Raw genomic sequence first — 14,386 nt, 5'->3', positions numbered from 1 at the left:
TCTTAAAGTTTATGTGTTTCCCTCGGTTGTAGTAAGTGACTCGGATTTGTTTTCTCTCAAACGATTTATTGCTTTTGAACAGCGGTAAACTTCTGTTGTCTTTATTTTAATGTTTATATCACTAGTTATAACGTAGTAAGGCAGGGTATATATGACTGGAGAAGATTCAGTATTAGAGCACTTCTGTGGTGACATGAATTAACATTAATTAACTGTTTACAAAACTTTGAACATTTCGAAATACTAATGATTTTCTACCCCAAGAATAGATTAACTAAACTGTCTTCGGTGAATCCTTTTCAAATTTGTGTAACTGTTTGGCATGGCCAATCTTTTTAAACATATTCCGTTGATTTATACTAATGATTTTATATATTTAAGTATGCTATTCGCTAGATAATAGTTCATATCATATTCATAAACCTTTTGGCTGAAATTAATTTGTCCAACAACTATTGCGCATTGGAAAGTGTTATTACACTTGTTTCGTGCAAAGTGTGTTTCTTCAAAGGAATACAATGGTAACGGCTGATGTTTTCCCACGATGTTGTTGAGCAAAAATGAGATTTGAAATACTGACCATATACGTCGTTGTTTTCCTTTGTAAGTTCCTCTAACTCTTTTCTGACTTCCATCATAGCGTCCCTGGACCTACTCCCCACCGTAATATATTCATTGTCAACCTGGAATAATAACAACACAAAGTCATGCATGCAACATTATATGAAACTTCAAGGGATTAGCGTTATATACCAGAGAGATAAAAACCTTAATTTTGACTGATTTCGAAACCTTATAACAGCAAATAGAATAATATCCGAATTATCAGTACTAGCTACATTTCTTTGATTGTAATCGATTAATGTCTATATTGGTCGATAATTATTGATTATATATTGCTTTTGGTGTCAAGAGTACTTGGTGGAGGTTACTTCAGAAACACGTGTCGGAAACGCGGATATCGGTACCATACGGGTTTTTCTTTGACAACTTGTTGATTGGTTACCGCTCCTCTCTGATTTTTAGGAATTTTTTTTTCAGCATATTGGGTTCAACTGATGGTGGGTTGTGAGTACGATAGTTACCCATCCTTCCAGCAGACAGTGCTTTATTGGGTTACATGATTAAAATGTCACATTTTGCTTGTATGTAAATGTTAATTTATGAATTGACTAGAATTGCACCTTCAGTTTATGAAAGATTATTGCATCTTCCTCATAGGCAAAGTTGATTTCCTGCCATTTTAAATTTGTTTTTTTAAGACCTCAAAAACATTATGTGTTGGGCTTCAATGAAGCTGGTCTCGATATTATTTATATTTGAGCACCGGTTTGAGATGTTTAATACAAAAGGTATCTGCAGCAGGATCAATACATAAGATGTCTAGGCTAAATAAGTTATATACTGAATTAATAATGAGTTTCCCTACGTTTTAGTTTGTAACCCAGATTTGGTTTTTTTCTCGATCGATTTTTGAATTTCGAACAGCGGTATTCTACTGTTGCCTTTATTAAAGTAATGTTTGTGGTTGTGTTTTTAATATTCACAATAAAGATTTAAATTTTGAAATGCACTTATAAATCTGACAAATATTATCTGTACATAACAATGTGACAATAGTTTTATGGACGTACAATCTTGTTTTCATAGACTAAATAAACAAATATTCGTTATACCTTGACCCAGAATAAGGACTATGTGTGAATTAAAAAACATATATTACTTATAAACATGTTTCCTAACGTTATAACTCGTGTATGTTTTCCTTTCATCGTGTGCAGTGAAATGTAAAAAACATTAAACATATAAGTCAATTTTGTATTTCACTGTTTACGTGTAGGAGGATTTGCTGGTTTCAGATGTTGATGTTGATATTTTTATTTATCGAGGAAAAGATTTGGTCGATTTCTTGGTAATTCTAAACATCCTACATGGAAAATTTTAAAGTCAATGTGATACTTGTATCATTTGACTTTCAAACGACCCGGTAATGTTGAGTGAAACACAATCAAAACTATATTTAACCTTGTTCAATTTCATGGACATTGAATGTTGAGCCTAACTATTATGTAAATGTACATTCAGTGGACTTTATGTTGTTAGTTATAGTATCTGATGTTAACATGTTATTATCGGTATTTATGCTTTTTGATTGACAATTATTATGACTTGTGAACATGTTTCATAACAAACATTCTGCATTCCTAACCAAAACATATTGTAAAATTTCTAAAATCATTTATTTTTGTTGAAGGCCCTATATATGCTAACCACTACAATTATGGGAAAAGGGTGTATGTCGTTGTGAGGCTGAATGAAGAAACGAAGAAACGTGTAAATAAGGAATCTACTAAAAGATCGTTTCTACATAGCATGTGTTAAAAGTCATATACATGTGATTTTCAGTAGCCATAAAAGTTCTCGCTCAATTATTATTCTTGGCTAGTGCTAATATCTTCGTTCGTCATTTTTCTGAATGAAAATCCGACAGATGTCTTATAATTTAGCAGGAATTATTTATCCTTATCTGTATTCATTACTGATCTATTTTTATATTTGATGGAATTTTGATGATAATTTTCATACATGTTACTTAATGGTTTTTTATCTGTATCATATTGTTTTAAGAACGCTTTACTTTTAGGAATTATGGCCCTCAATGCTCATCAACATCGTACTTTATTTGGCCTTTTTAACTGTTTTGGATTCAAGTGTCACTGATGAATCAATTGTAGACGAAATGTGCGTCTGGCATAAATACAAAATTTAATCCTGGTATCTATGATGAGTTTATTTAGCTGGAACTGTATAGGGAAATGATAAATTCAAGTGATGCATTCATGTAGTGTGCACATTGCTTAAACTCGGCGTTATATATCTTTTTTCAAATATCCTGTTTTGCCACTGGACTATTAAGGCAAACATCAACAAATTAATCACTATAATGTCGTTAGCTCAAAATAGTATGTTCAATGTGTTTTTAATTTGATAGAAGCTTTTGTGCTTTTTTGTAAAATTGTTTGTTTGTTTTAAGATTGTAACACAGTGATGACTGCTGTACTAATATTTTGTCAATTTTATTTATTATGTCTTTTGTTCACGCATCGTTGTAAATATAACGGAATTTGATGAGAATGTCGTACAAGTGATAGGTTTAGCGCTATAAAACCAGGTTCAATCCACCATTTTCTACATTTGAAATTGCCTGTAACAAGTCCGGTATGTGACAGTTGTTGTCCATTCATTTGATGCGTTTTGTCAATTTTTGCCATGTGATTAGGGACTTTCCGATTGAATTTTCCTCGGAGTTCGGGATTTTTGTGGTTTTACTTTTTAACATAAAAATACAACAAATACGTACATTTCTGATCTTGTTTTGAATCTTTTTCAGAACTGATTGTAAATTATCCATAAACTGTTTTGCAGCATGTCGAATATTTGGATGCAATCTGTGCTCCTGTTAATAAAATAGTATACTAACGATAAACGTCAAGAGAATATTCAGACACCGTTATATAATTAAATTTTCTCAAATGTTCATTGTTTTAAAAGTATCTTAAATGAATTATAATGTATAATATAATATCATTACTTGAATCGATAGAACTATTTTTTAAAACAAGAAAGAAATGTTAACCATAGAATAGAAAAGAATAGGGAAACTTGGAATGTGAAAGAGACAACAACACGACCAAAGATCATGTGTACCTTTAAAACCTTTTAGTTAAAAGTATTTTAGTCTATGACTTTTTATATTTTCACAGTTATAAACATTCGATACAAAATACAAGTTCACATTATTTATATATGTCTTATTTATATATGTCATTGTTTTATTTAAGAATACAGCTTGACGATTGAATGCATTGATTGTCATACTCTTAACATTTTGCATGGTACAAATGTAATTCATTTTATCATTCAAGAAGAAAAAGCAATTCATGGGGAAAAAAAAAATCGATTACCAGTCTTGACACTCCTCTTGGGACCTGGGAATCCATATTCCATCCATATGCTGCACTGTGATCCTCTCCTTGTAATTGGAGTCCCTCGGAAAGTGGAAGTTGTTTTGTCTTTTTCTTTCCATGTGGTCGTTTCTTGTGTGATTTATGTGACCTGTGTCGATGTTTCTGGTGTTTGGTATTCCCGTTCGTATTGATTTTGTCCTTGCAATCTAATAAGAAATAAGTTTTCATTATAAGAAGAGAATTTTACAAATTTAATACGGTTATTAGAACTTGGGCAATACCTACGGGGCGCCGAATGGGACTCTTGTGGTTTTGTACTCAAAATTCAATTTTGTACGGACAAAAGTGACTTTTGTTCAACAAAAATGAGTTCAGTTTAACAAAATTTGTGTCATACAAAATTATCTATCAGCGGACAAAAGTCACTTTTGTCATGACAAAATTCATTTTTGTTACACAGACTTGACTTTTGTTACCTAATTTGAAAATTGAGCGACAAAAGTCAATTTTGTATTTAAATTAGTTTAGTTTGGTTTCTGTGAACTAATTTGCATACAAAATCGACTTTTGTTACACAAAATTGACTTTTGTTACACAAAAATTACTTTTGTTACACAAAATTGACTTTTGTTACACAAAATTGACTTTTGTTACACAAAATTGACTTTTGTGAGACAAAATTGACAAAATTGACTTTTGTCTCAACAAAATTGACAAAATTGAATTTTGTCTCAACAAAATTGACAAAATTGAATTTTGTCTCAACAAAATTGACAAAATTGAATTTTGTCTCAACAAAATTGACAAAATTGAATTTTGTCTCAACAAAATTAACAAAATTGAATTTTGTCTCAACAAAATTGACAAAATTGAATTTTGTCTCAACAAAATTGACAAAATTGAATTTTGTCTGAACAAAATTAACAAAATTGAATTTTGTCTCAACAAAATTGATTTTTGTCTCACGAAAGTCAATTTTGTCTCACGAAAGTCAATTTTGTCTCATAAAAGTCAATTTTGTTGTTACAAAATTGAATTTTGTTGTTACAAAATTGAATTTTGTCATCACAAAAATGAATTTTGTCGTCACAAAATTGACTTTTGTCTCAACAAAATTGACAAAATTGACTTTTGTCTCAACAAAATTAACAAAATTGACTTTTGTCTCAACAAAATTTACAAAATTGACTTTTGTCTCAACAAAATTAACAAAATTGACTTTTGTCTCAACAAAATTGACAAAATTGAATTTTGTCTCAACAAAATTGACAAAATTGAATTTTGTCTCAACAAAATTGACAAAATTGAATTTTGTCTCAACAAAATTAACAAAATTGAATTTTGTCTCAACAAAATTGATTTTTGTCTCACGAAAGTCAATTTTGTCTCACGAAAGTCAATTTTGTCTCATAAAAGTCAATTTTGTTGTTACAAAATTGAATTTTGTTGTTACAAAATTGAATTTTGTCATCACAAAAATGAATTTTGTCGTCACAAAATTGACTTTTGTCTCAACAAAATTGACAAAATTGACTTTTGTCTCAACAAAATTAACAAAATTGACTTTTGTCTCAACAAAATTTACAAAATTGACTTTTGTCTCAACAAAATTAACAAAATTGACTTTTGTCTCAACAAAAATGACAAAATTGAATTTTGTCTCAACAAAAATGACAAAATTGAATTTTGTCTCAACAAAAATGACAAAATTGAATTTTGTCTCACAAAATTCAATTTTGTCTCACAAAAGTCGATTTTGTCTCACAAAAGTTAATTTTGTTTCACAAAAGTCAATTTTGTCTCACAAAATTGAATCTTACCGTACACAATTGACTTTTGTGATTTAATTTCCATATCAGGTAACAAAAGTCAATTTTGTATGCAAATATGTTTATATTTGCATACCTTTAAGACAAAATTGACTTTTGTCATGACAAATATGAATTTTGTCTACAAAAATGAATTTTGTTATGACAAAAATGAATTTGTCTACACAAATGAATTTTGTCATCACAAAATTGAAGTTCTCACAAAACAAGTCTGTAGCACATAGTTTTGTAAGACAAAAATGATTTTGTTATGACAGAATTGAATTTTGTACAAAACCACAAGAGTCCCATTCGGCGCCCCGTAATACCTTCATTGACCTGATCAGATATCTGACAATATTTTGAAGTAAATTCAGGTACCCCCGGAGGGTTGACCTATCCTGTTCCACATTCAGCAGCTGTTTGATAGTCCAAATTCCATAGCCAGTGGGTTCATTTTTAGCATGGTTTTAAGCTACAAACCTGCGTCAGACCGAATACTTTTGAAAGGTTTCCCTCTGTCAGTAGTGTAGCACTGACTATTTACCTACAATTTTTTTTTAAATTTTTATATCTTAATTTCTGTAACTCTTATTGATGATATTAAATTTGGTAAAAAGGAGAATTGCAAAGTATCTATACTTAAAAAAAAATTACATCCTGTTTACGGTTACATATGATTTATATGTGACTTTTTTGTACTGATCGTTTGTGATGTCAAACATTAGTAACAACAATGTTGTTATATACGTCTGACAAGTTGAGGTGATTATAGACTTTTCTCGTTTATAAATACAATTCAAAATGACCCATATAGTAATTTTTGAAACAGTATTTTATATTACTTCTAGAATCAGTGTATTTGAAACATGTACTACTATGGAAAGGACCCCAATATCCATGTGATGAAGATGTATTACTTGGAAACGACGTCACTCTTAAGAACTACAAATATATATAGTTGAATAATTTTAATTTTGGATGTAACGCGTCTTCTGATTGGCTGACGTTATTTTGTTATGAGTCAATAGACATAATTAAGTCATGTGACCGTGACGTCATCTACGTTTTTTCATGGTTTTCTACGGTTTAAAATGGAATTTAGAATTAAATTATAAGAAATGACTGTAATATTTTTTCTGTCTATTTGAAATAACATAAAAAATGCGGTGCACACTTTTAAATAACCCGCTACGCGCGTTATGCAATGTGCACCAAATTGTTTATGTTATGTCTTCATAGACAGAAAAAATATTACAGTCATTCCTTAGATAATAAAAATATAAGGAGATAATATTGCGATGAGGAAAATACCTACATTATTATTATTTTAAATCTTTATTGAATAGTTCTGAAAACCCGGTTGTACTCGTACTCACACAACTCCCCCAAAAAATATCGTATTTCATCTTTTTAAATGGTAATTTACCTGACTTAAACCCTTCAAATAAACATTTAACTGTGTACTTTTCATATATTTTGAACTATCATTTTATGTAGGCGTTTTATTTCCTTCTATCTAGTCAAATTGAACTTCTTGAATATCAAGTGCGGTCAATATGAACCTTTTTGGAATTTCATTCATAAAATTTGAATATTATGGGCGTTTAAACTTGCAGAAAGCCTATTGACTAGAGGATTTGGACCGTATGATATGGTGTGATCAAACAGGTGATTTACCTGAACTAAATATAATTCTACTCTTGTTGAAGTGAAAGTTATGTAAATAATCTACAGAAATTCCGGTTCAGATTAAATAATTGAAAAAATCAGGTTGTTTGATTAAAAGGTTACTCATACTTAGTTCCTCTTTGCATTTTAAGTTTGGAGTAGTTCCAAGTAGAACAATAGTACGTTTCGATTTCATTTGTAAAAGATATAATTCATTTTAAATGTGTATTTGATAAACAGTGAATTTCAAGGTTTTGCTTATAAAGGAAAAAGCTCTGTTTGGTTACGATCAATATTGAAAATAAAATAGTCATAAACAGAATAGAAACATAGTTGAATTTTCAGTAGCGATGGTCGAGTCAATATTTATAAATCATCAAATAAAACCACTTTGACACTTTTATCCTCCTGATGTGTCAATCGTTTGGAGGCTCATCTTACCTGAACTCCTTCTGTTTCTATCTACCATTTTCTACATTTGAACATGCATGTATCAAGTCAGGAATATGACAATTGTTGTCCATTCGTTTGATGTGTTTTATTATTTGATTTTGCCATTTGATTAAGCACTTTTCGTTTTAAATTTTCCTCGGAGTTCAGTATTTTTGTGATTTTACTTTTTCATGATATACCTCAGGCAGGAGAATATGTCTAGGTGTGTCATGTTTGTGAGCTTTCAAGCATTTCCCTAACAGGTGACAGTGGTGAAGAAAAAACTCATTAGCAATAAACCGTATATTCCATAGAAAATTGCTAGTCTGATCAGAAGCACAAAACAATTGGATAAATATGCTATATACAATGGATATTTTCAGTCCACTGGTCAATTACAGTATATTGTTCTAAAATTATTCAACTGCTCGTTAATGTTAACATTGTTCTTGATATTACATTCTATAAAATGTTTTAAAAGTACATTTAAAAAAATACCGAACTCAAATGTTAATTCAGAAAAGGGGGGTTTACATTCATAGTTTTCAAAGGTACCAGGCTTATAATTTAATACGCCTGATGCGTGTTAAATGACCATATAATTGATATTCATGTCAACACCGAATTTCTGACTACCGGGCTGGTGATATCCTCGGGGATAAAACGTCAACCAGCAGTGGCATCGACCCAGTGGTGTAGATAGTTATCAAATGTACCAGGCTAATAATGTGATACACTAGACGCGTGTTTTGTCTAAATAAAACTCATCAGTGACGCTCAAATGATAAAAATAAAAAGCAAAACAAGTACAAGGTTGATGAGCATTGATGAACCAAAGAAACAAAAACAAAAAAACAAAAAAAAACAAAAAAACAAAAAACAAAAAAACAAAAAAACAAAATACATAAAACCTGACATAATCAAACGCTCGACTATCTCAACCAACTGAACGAACGGAAAACAACTGTTATATTCCTGACTTGGTACATACATTGTCTGAAGAAAAAAACCATACTGCATCTCGAAAACGACAATAGTGACGGGCAAGAAGAAATCTGGTGTTCAAAATGACTGTCTCCAACTTCTTTTTTCAGATGGAGAAAAATAAACACATATAGTTTGTCATTTTTCTTAGTTCCATAAATATATAGATTTACGTTTGGTTTTGGGAATTTTTGTTTGGGGAGGGGTCGCTTCAAGTAACAAGATTTAGCTAGTTTATTTACTATATAGGACTATCAATTTAAACTATTACTCTGTAGTTTTTTCTTAGGACAGTGTATGATATTATCTTTTCGTATATTTTCTATGTGAAAATTACAAGAAACACGATAAACAAACAAAAGTCAAGTGAAATGAGAAGAATTATCTTGTCAAACATATTTTTTAATAATCAGCCTGTCAAAAATATTTTTTAATAATCATCTTGTCAAACATATTTTTTAACATCCTTTCAAAGGTCATCAACATTAAATGGCCTATTGACATACCACCTTGTGATAGTCTTTGTCAGATATTATTTGATTACAGTTATACGTTTTACGAAGGCTATCGCGTTATAGAATAAGATAAGATAAATTTTGTTTCCAATAAAGGACCCATTACAGGCTTGAATAGTACAGTGATTTTTAGATTAAACAATTGCAATGTAGACAATACACAAGAAACAATAATAACAGACATAAGTTGATAATATATAGATATACCACCATATAAACCATCATGTTAAGTGTGATAATATATAGAAATACCACCATATAAACCATCATGTTAAGTGTGATAATATATAGATATACCACCATATAAACCATCATGTTAAGTGCACATTGACCATGTACTAAAAACAGCATCACATCCCTTTTAAAAAAAAAAGCTTTTATAAGTTAAGTCTTTCCTCGTGGCCGATGCATATGAACAAACAGTATTGTTATCCATATGTAGGAGTCACCAAGGTGCACGCAAGCAAACACGCACAAATAAGAATATTCAATTGTAGAACATTGGCAAAGGGACTTGTCTTTTGGTAGTATTCAAGTCATAGTTGCGGTTTCAGAGAGTGCCTGTGAACATTTGACGGTAGTGAACAGAAGCTTTATTTCAGAGAGTGATACAAGTGCCTGTGAACATTTGACGGTAGTGAACAGAAGCTTTATTCCAGAGAGTGAGACAAGTGCCTGTGAACATTTGACGGTAGTGAACAGAAGCTTTATTTCAGAGAGTGATACAAGTGCCTGTGAACATTTGACGGTAGTGAACAGAAGCTTTATTCCAGAGAGTGAGACAAGTGAACATTTGACGGTAGTGAACAGAAGCTTTATTTCAGAGAGTGATACAAGTGCCTGTGAACATTTGACGGTAGTGAACAGAAGCTTTATTCCAGAGAGTGAGACAAGTGCCTGTGAACATTTGACGGTAGTGAACAGAAGCTTTATTCCAGAGAGTGAGACAAGTGCCTGTGAACATTTGACGGTAGTGAACAGAAGCTTTATTTCAGAGAGTGATACAAGTGCCTGTGAACATTTGACGGTAGTGAACAGAAGCTTTATTCCAGAGAGTGAGACAAGTGCCTGTGAACATTTGACGGTAGTGAACAGAAGCTTTATTTCAGAGAGTGATACAAGTGCCTGTGAACATTTGACGGTAGTGAACAGAAGCTTTATTCCAGAGAGTGAGACAAGTGCCTGTGAACATTTGACGGTAGTGAACAGAAGCTTTATTTCAGAGAGTGATACAAGTGCCTGTGAACATTTGACGGTAGTGAACAGAAGCTTTATTCCAGAGAGTGAGACAAGTGCCTGTGAACATTTGACGGTAGTGAACAGAAGCTTTATTTCAGAGAGTGATACAAGTGTCTGTGAACATTGACGGTAGTGAACAGAAGCTTTATTTCAGAGAGTGATACAAGTGTCTGTGAACATTGACGTTAGTGAACAGAAGCTTTATTTCAGAGAGTGATACAAGTGTCTGTGAACATTGACGTTAGTGAACAGAAGCTTTATTTCAGAGAGTGATACAAGTGCCTGTGAACATTGGACGGTACTGAACAGAAGCTTTAATAATTTTCAATAAAGATTGAAGATATAAGAAGTTGGTATAATGACCTGCGTTTAACAAATATCAGAAGTTATGTAAAAGAGGTACGAAAGATACCAGAGGGACAGTCAAACTTATAAATCGAAAATAAACTGACAACGCCATGGCTAAAAATAAAAAAGACAAACAGACAAACAATATTACACATGACACAACATAGAAAAACTAAAGAATAAGCAACGCGAATCCCAGTGAAATGTTGACTGCATGGTTTCACCTATGTTCACTTTAATATAATTGTTTGCAGCGGAAACATGGGTACAACAAAATGATTTCGTTTGTTCTAGTCTATAGATGTAGCAATGCTATTTAATGTGAACATTACTTGTTTTTTTATCAGTTCTTTTTGTACCAAAAAGTGCAAAACATTTCACAGTAATAGAGACATGAATAAGTGACAACAATAGTCTACCGGTGTGCAATACTCCTGATTAAGTTTTGGAATATATACAACCCAAACTTCAGTAAACAGCATGCATACTATTTGTCGACGGAACCGGTATGGCACCATTTAGAATTAATGCGATATCAAATACTGCATCCATTGAAAATGATAAACAAGTATTCATAATTCAAAATGACAACTGCACAAACGTCATGATACTATCTGTTAAATGAAGTGAACTTGCCTTTGTTTTGTATCCACACCATTGATGCAGCTAATTTTATGACAATCATTTAACTTATGTTTGTCTTCATTGAAGCAGATTTGACAGACAGCTTAAATGATTATCAGTCATGTTCAGGGACATATGAACATATATAGCAAGTCTGTATTGTTCCAAAACATTATATAATAAGTCAGGGGTCTTATGGTTGTTAATAAGACCACTCTATAGGTCACTGGCTAGCATGATAAGGTCATATAGCAATGATTTATGTGAAAACATCGTTGGTTTTTGCTTTTCTTATACTGAGTGTAAAAGAGGGACAAAAGATACGAAAGGGACAGTCAAACTTATAAATCAAAAATAAACTGACAACACAATGGATAAAAATGAAAAAGACAAACAGACAACTTGTAAAGTGTTACAAATCCGAAATGTTCTATAATCAGAGACATGTTTCAAGACTTTGACAGCGATTTTTGCACAAAATGGTTTAATTTCTGTATACAAAGAAGAGGTTCATGAGATGGTTTAATTTTATAGATGAATTATAAAAAGGTTCTTTTGTTTCAATCCGGCACTTGATAATATGCAAATATCATATTAGGTAGACATTACAAAATTAAAAGCTATTTTCATATGCTCATTCTATCTTAATTTGTGAGCAACTCGTTATATAATATGCAACGATTTAAATGAAGGAAAAAATCAAATATTTCGACAGGAATGAGTTAAATCAACAAAATCCAAATTAAAAAAAACTTTAAATAGTTCAAGCGAATTTGTTTTTTTAATAAAGTTCCAGAAATAGTTTAATAATGTTTGATCATTGATCCACTTTTGTACGTGAAAACTTATCGGTTATTATTAATCAATATGTTTGGTATATCTTTATACTTTTATTTAACTAATATGGTCCTTGTGTACAATCTATATTAAATAGTAATTAAATACAACCTACCTTTATCTAAACAAGGTGTAAAGTTGATAGATCCAGAGTTTTCTATTTCCTTTTCTTTAGGTTTTATATTCCTACATTCCACAAATATTACAAGAAGGAGAAACAAACACAAAAAACGTATCATGTTTTACGAAAAAATATGATCATTCATTAATTTGAACATGTGGAATTATGTCGACTTGTCACAGTCAAAATCGTCCGATCACGTGGTTGTCGTTGAAAGGTATACAAAACGGTTTTAGAATTTAAACTTTACACAAACGTCATATGATCAAACAGATAAAATACATATGCACCGTGAGATAGTTTTAACTGACATATTGTATAGTGACCTTATGTAATAATTATACATTCCTTGCCGTTACGGTATCTAGTTAGTAACTGTTGTACTTCACATTTTAATAAATCATTTTATTTTAAGTTTATTTAACAAATTACATATTTGTGGTTAAAAATGTATAACGTGTTAAAATGTTCATATAAGCACAAAGGATTGAATTTCAATATAGCTAGCTTTCTACTAAAATAGATATGATGATCAGGCAGTTAGCACCAGTCTTTGTTGTTGCAGTATACATTAGTCAATAGTACAGCATCTGGACTACAGCAACAACTCCAGGTGACATCGCAATGTCTACTTATACCATTAGATATTTCGTTTTATTAAAACAATTAATCATATTTTTAGCTTCGATTTAGACAATAAAAATGGGAATATTTGTTTCTGTGTAAATGGACAATTAACATTCATATTTACTGAGGCGGGATAAATCGTACTTAGTGAAAAACCGTTCTGACTCAAACGAAAAATTCTCTGAAACTTTACATTATCAAGATTTTTGATATTTTCATTTTTATATTTTTGAAGTTTGGAGGACGTATTTTTCAATAAACAATCGGCATTCCCAAGGGACCATCTGTGTTCCTCTTCTTTCAGACTTGATTCTTTATTCATATGAGGCTGACACTATGTATACATACAGGAGCTTTTTTCTGCAATATGTAGACGGTTTCATCTCGATAAATTGTTGAACGTTTGGTGACTTTATTTCAAACACACCAATCCATCGAAGTTAATTCACGTTATACAATTAATCAAGAAAATGCCAATAAAGGTCTGTTGAGATCAAAACTTAAAGATTTCAGCTTGCCAATTGTAAACTGTCCACTTCTATATAGCAACATTTCAGCAGTGTATACATGCATATGAAGCATATATCTCCTAATTGATACGATGTTCCAGAGCTTGAATTTCTATCTTAACTTACTTGATAGAGGGTTGCTGATGACAAGGAAGCTATTGAACCAAGAGTTCAATGTGATAAAGTTGCGTCATCTCTTCGAATTCGAAGTAGACTTATCATCGTATTTGTACTTACATGGGCAATACGACAGGAGCTACAAGTGATACAGGATTTCAACGTATTTCATTTTTCACTTTTATCATGGCATTGCCAGTTTGTTTCCGACTTAAGAGTTTGAATGTCCTTTTGGTCTCTTTCGCCTCTCTTTTAGTCAAAGTATTTACCATGAGTAGTGCAAAACCACGAGGGTCTGTACGTCTTCACAATGCAGATGTCACCAACTGACGGCCATTCAGAACAAACCAAACAAATAATTCTATTGCATCTAAGAAATTGTCCCTCTGCCAGAGTCGTCCAGTGATAGTGGTTTAATACTTAGTAATTGATAAATTCTTAAGTTCAAGTAACTACACAAGAGGCTCCAATGAGTCTTTGTTGCTTACCAGCCATTTTTGAAAAAATAAATTAACACAATGCAACAAGATTAAGTGTGTTAAATGGAAACTTTGCGTGGACCAAATTTGTCATGGTAATTTTGGCC

At 31.5% G+C, this 14,386-nt stretch overlaps 1 protein-coding gene across 1 annotated transcript in view; it reads right to left on the bottom strand.

Annotated features, from left to right (window-relative positions):
* Window positions 1–12,874, bottom strand: part of LOC134716278 (serine-rich adhesin for platelets-like) — a 42,754-nt gene extending 29,880 nt beyond the window's left edge. Inside the window, exons 1-4 of the mRNA XM_063579173.1 lie at window positions 12,542–12,874; window positions 3,966–4,174; window positions 3,362–3,457; window positions 581–683 (exon numbers count right to left, since the gene is read on the bottom strand). Of these exons, the coding sequence (XP_063435243.1) occupies window positions 581–683; window positions 3,362–3,457; window positions 3,966–4,174; window positions 12,542–12,665 (532 nt within the window). The 5' untranslated portion in view covers window positions 12,666–12,874. The remainder of the gene's footprint in view (window positions 1–580; window positions 684–3,361; window positions 3,458–3,965; window positions 4,175–12,541) is intronic.
* Window positions 12,875–14,386: the final 1,512 nt, after the last annotated feature.

This window comes from Mytilus trossulus, chromosome 4 (assembly GCF_036588685.1).
Source record: "Mytilus trossulus isolate FHL-02 chromosome 4, PNRI_Mtr1.1.1.hap1, whole genome shotgun sequence".
Classification (NCBI taxonomy): Eukaryota; Metazoa; Mollusca; class Bivalvia; order Mytilida; family Mytilidae; genus Mytilus; species Mytilus trossulus.
The sequence above is the reverse complement of the archived record's forward strand: the minus strand, read 5'-3'. Positions and strand labels throughout refer to the sequence as shown.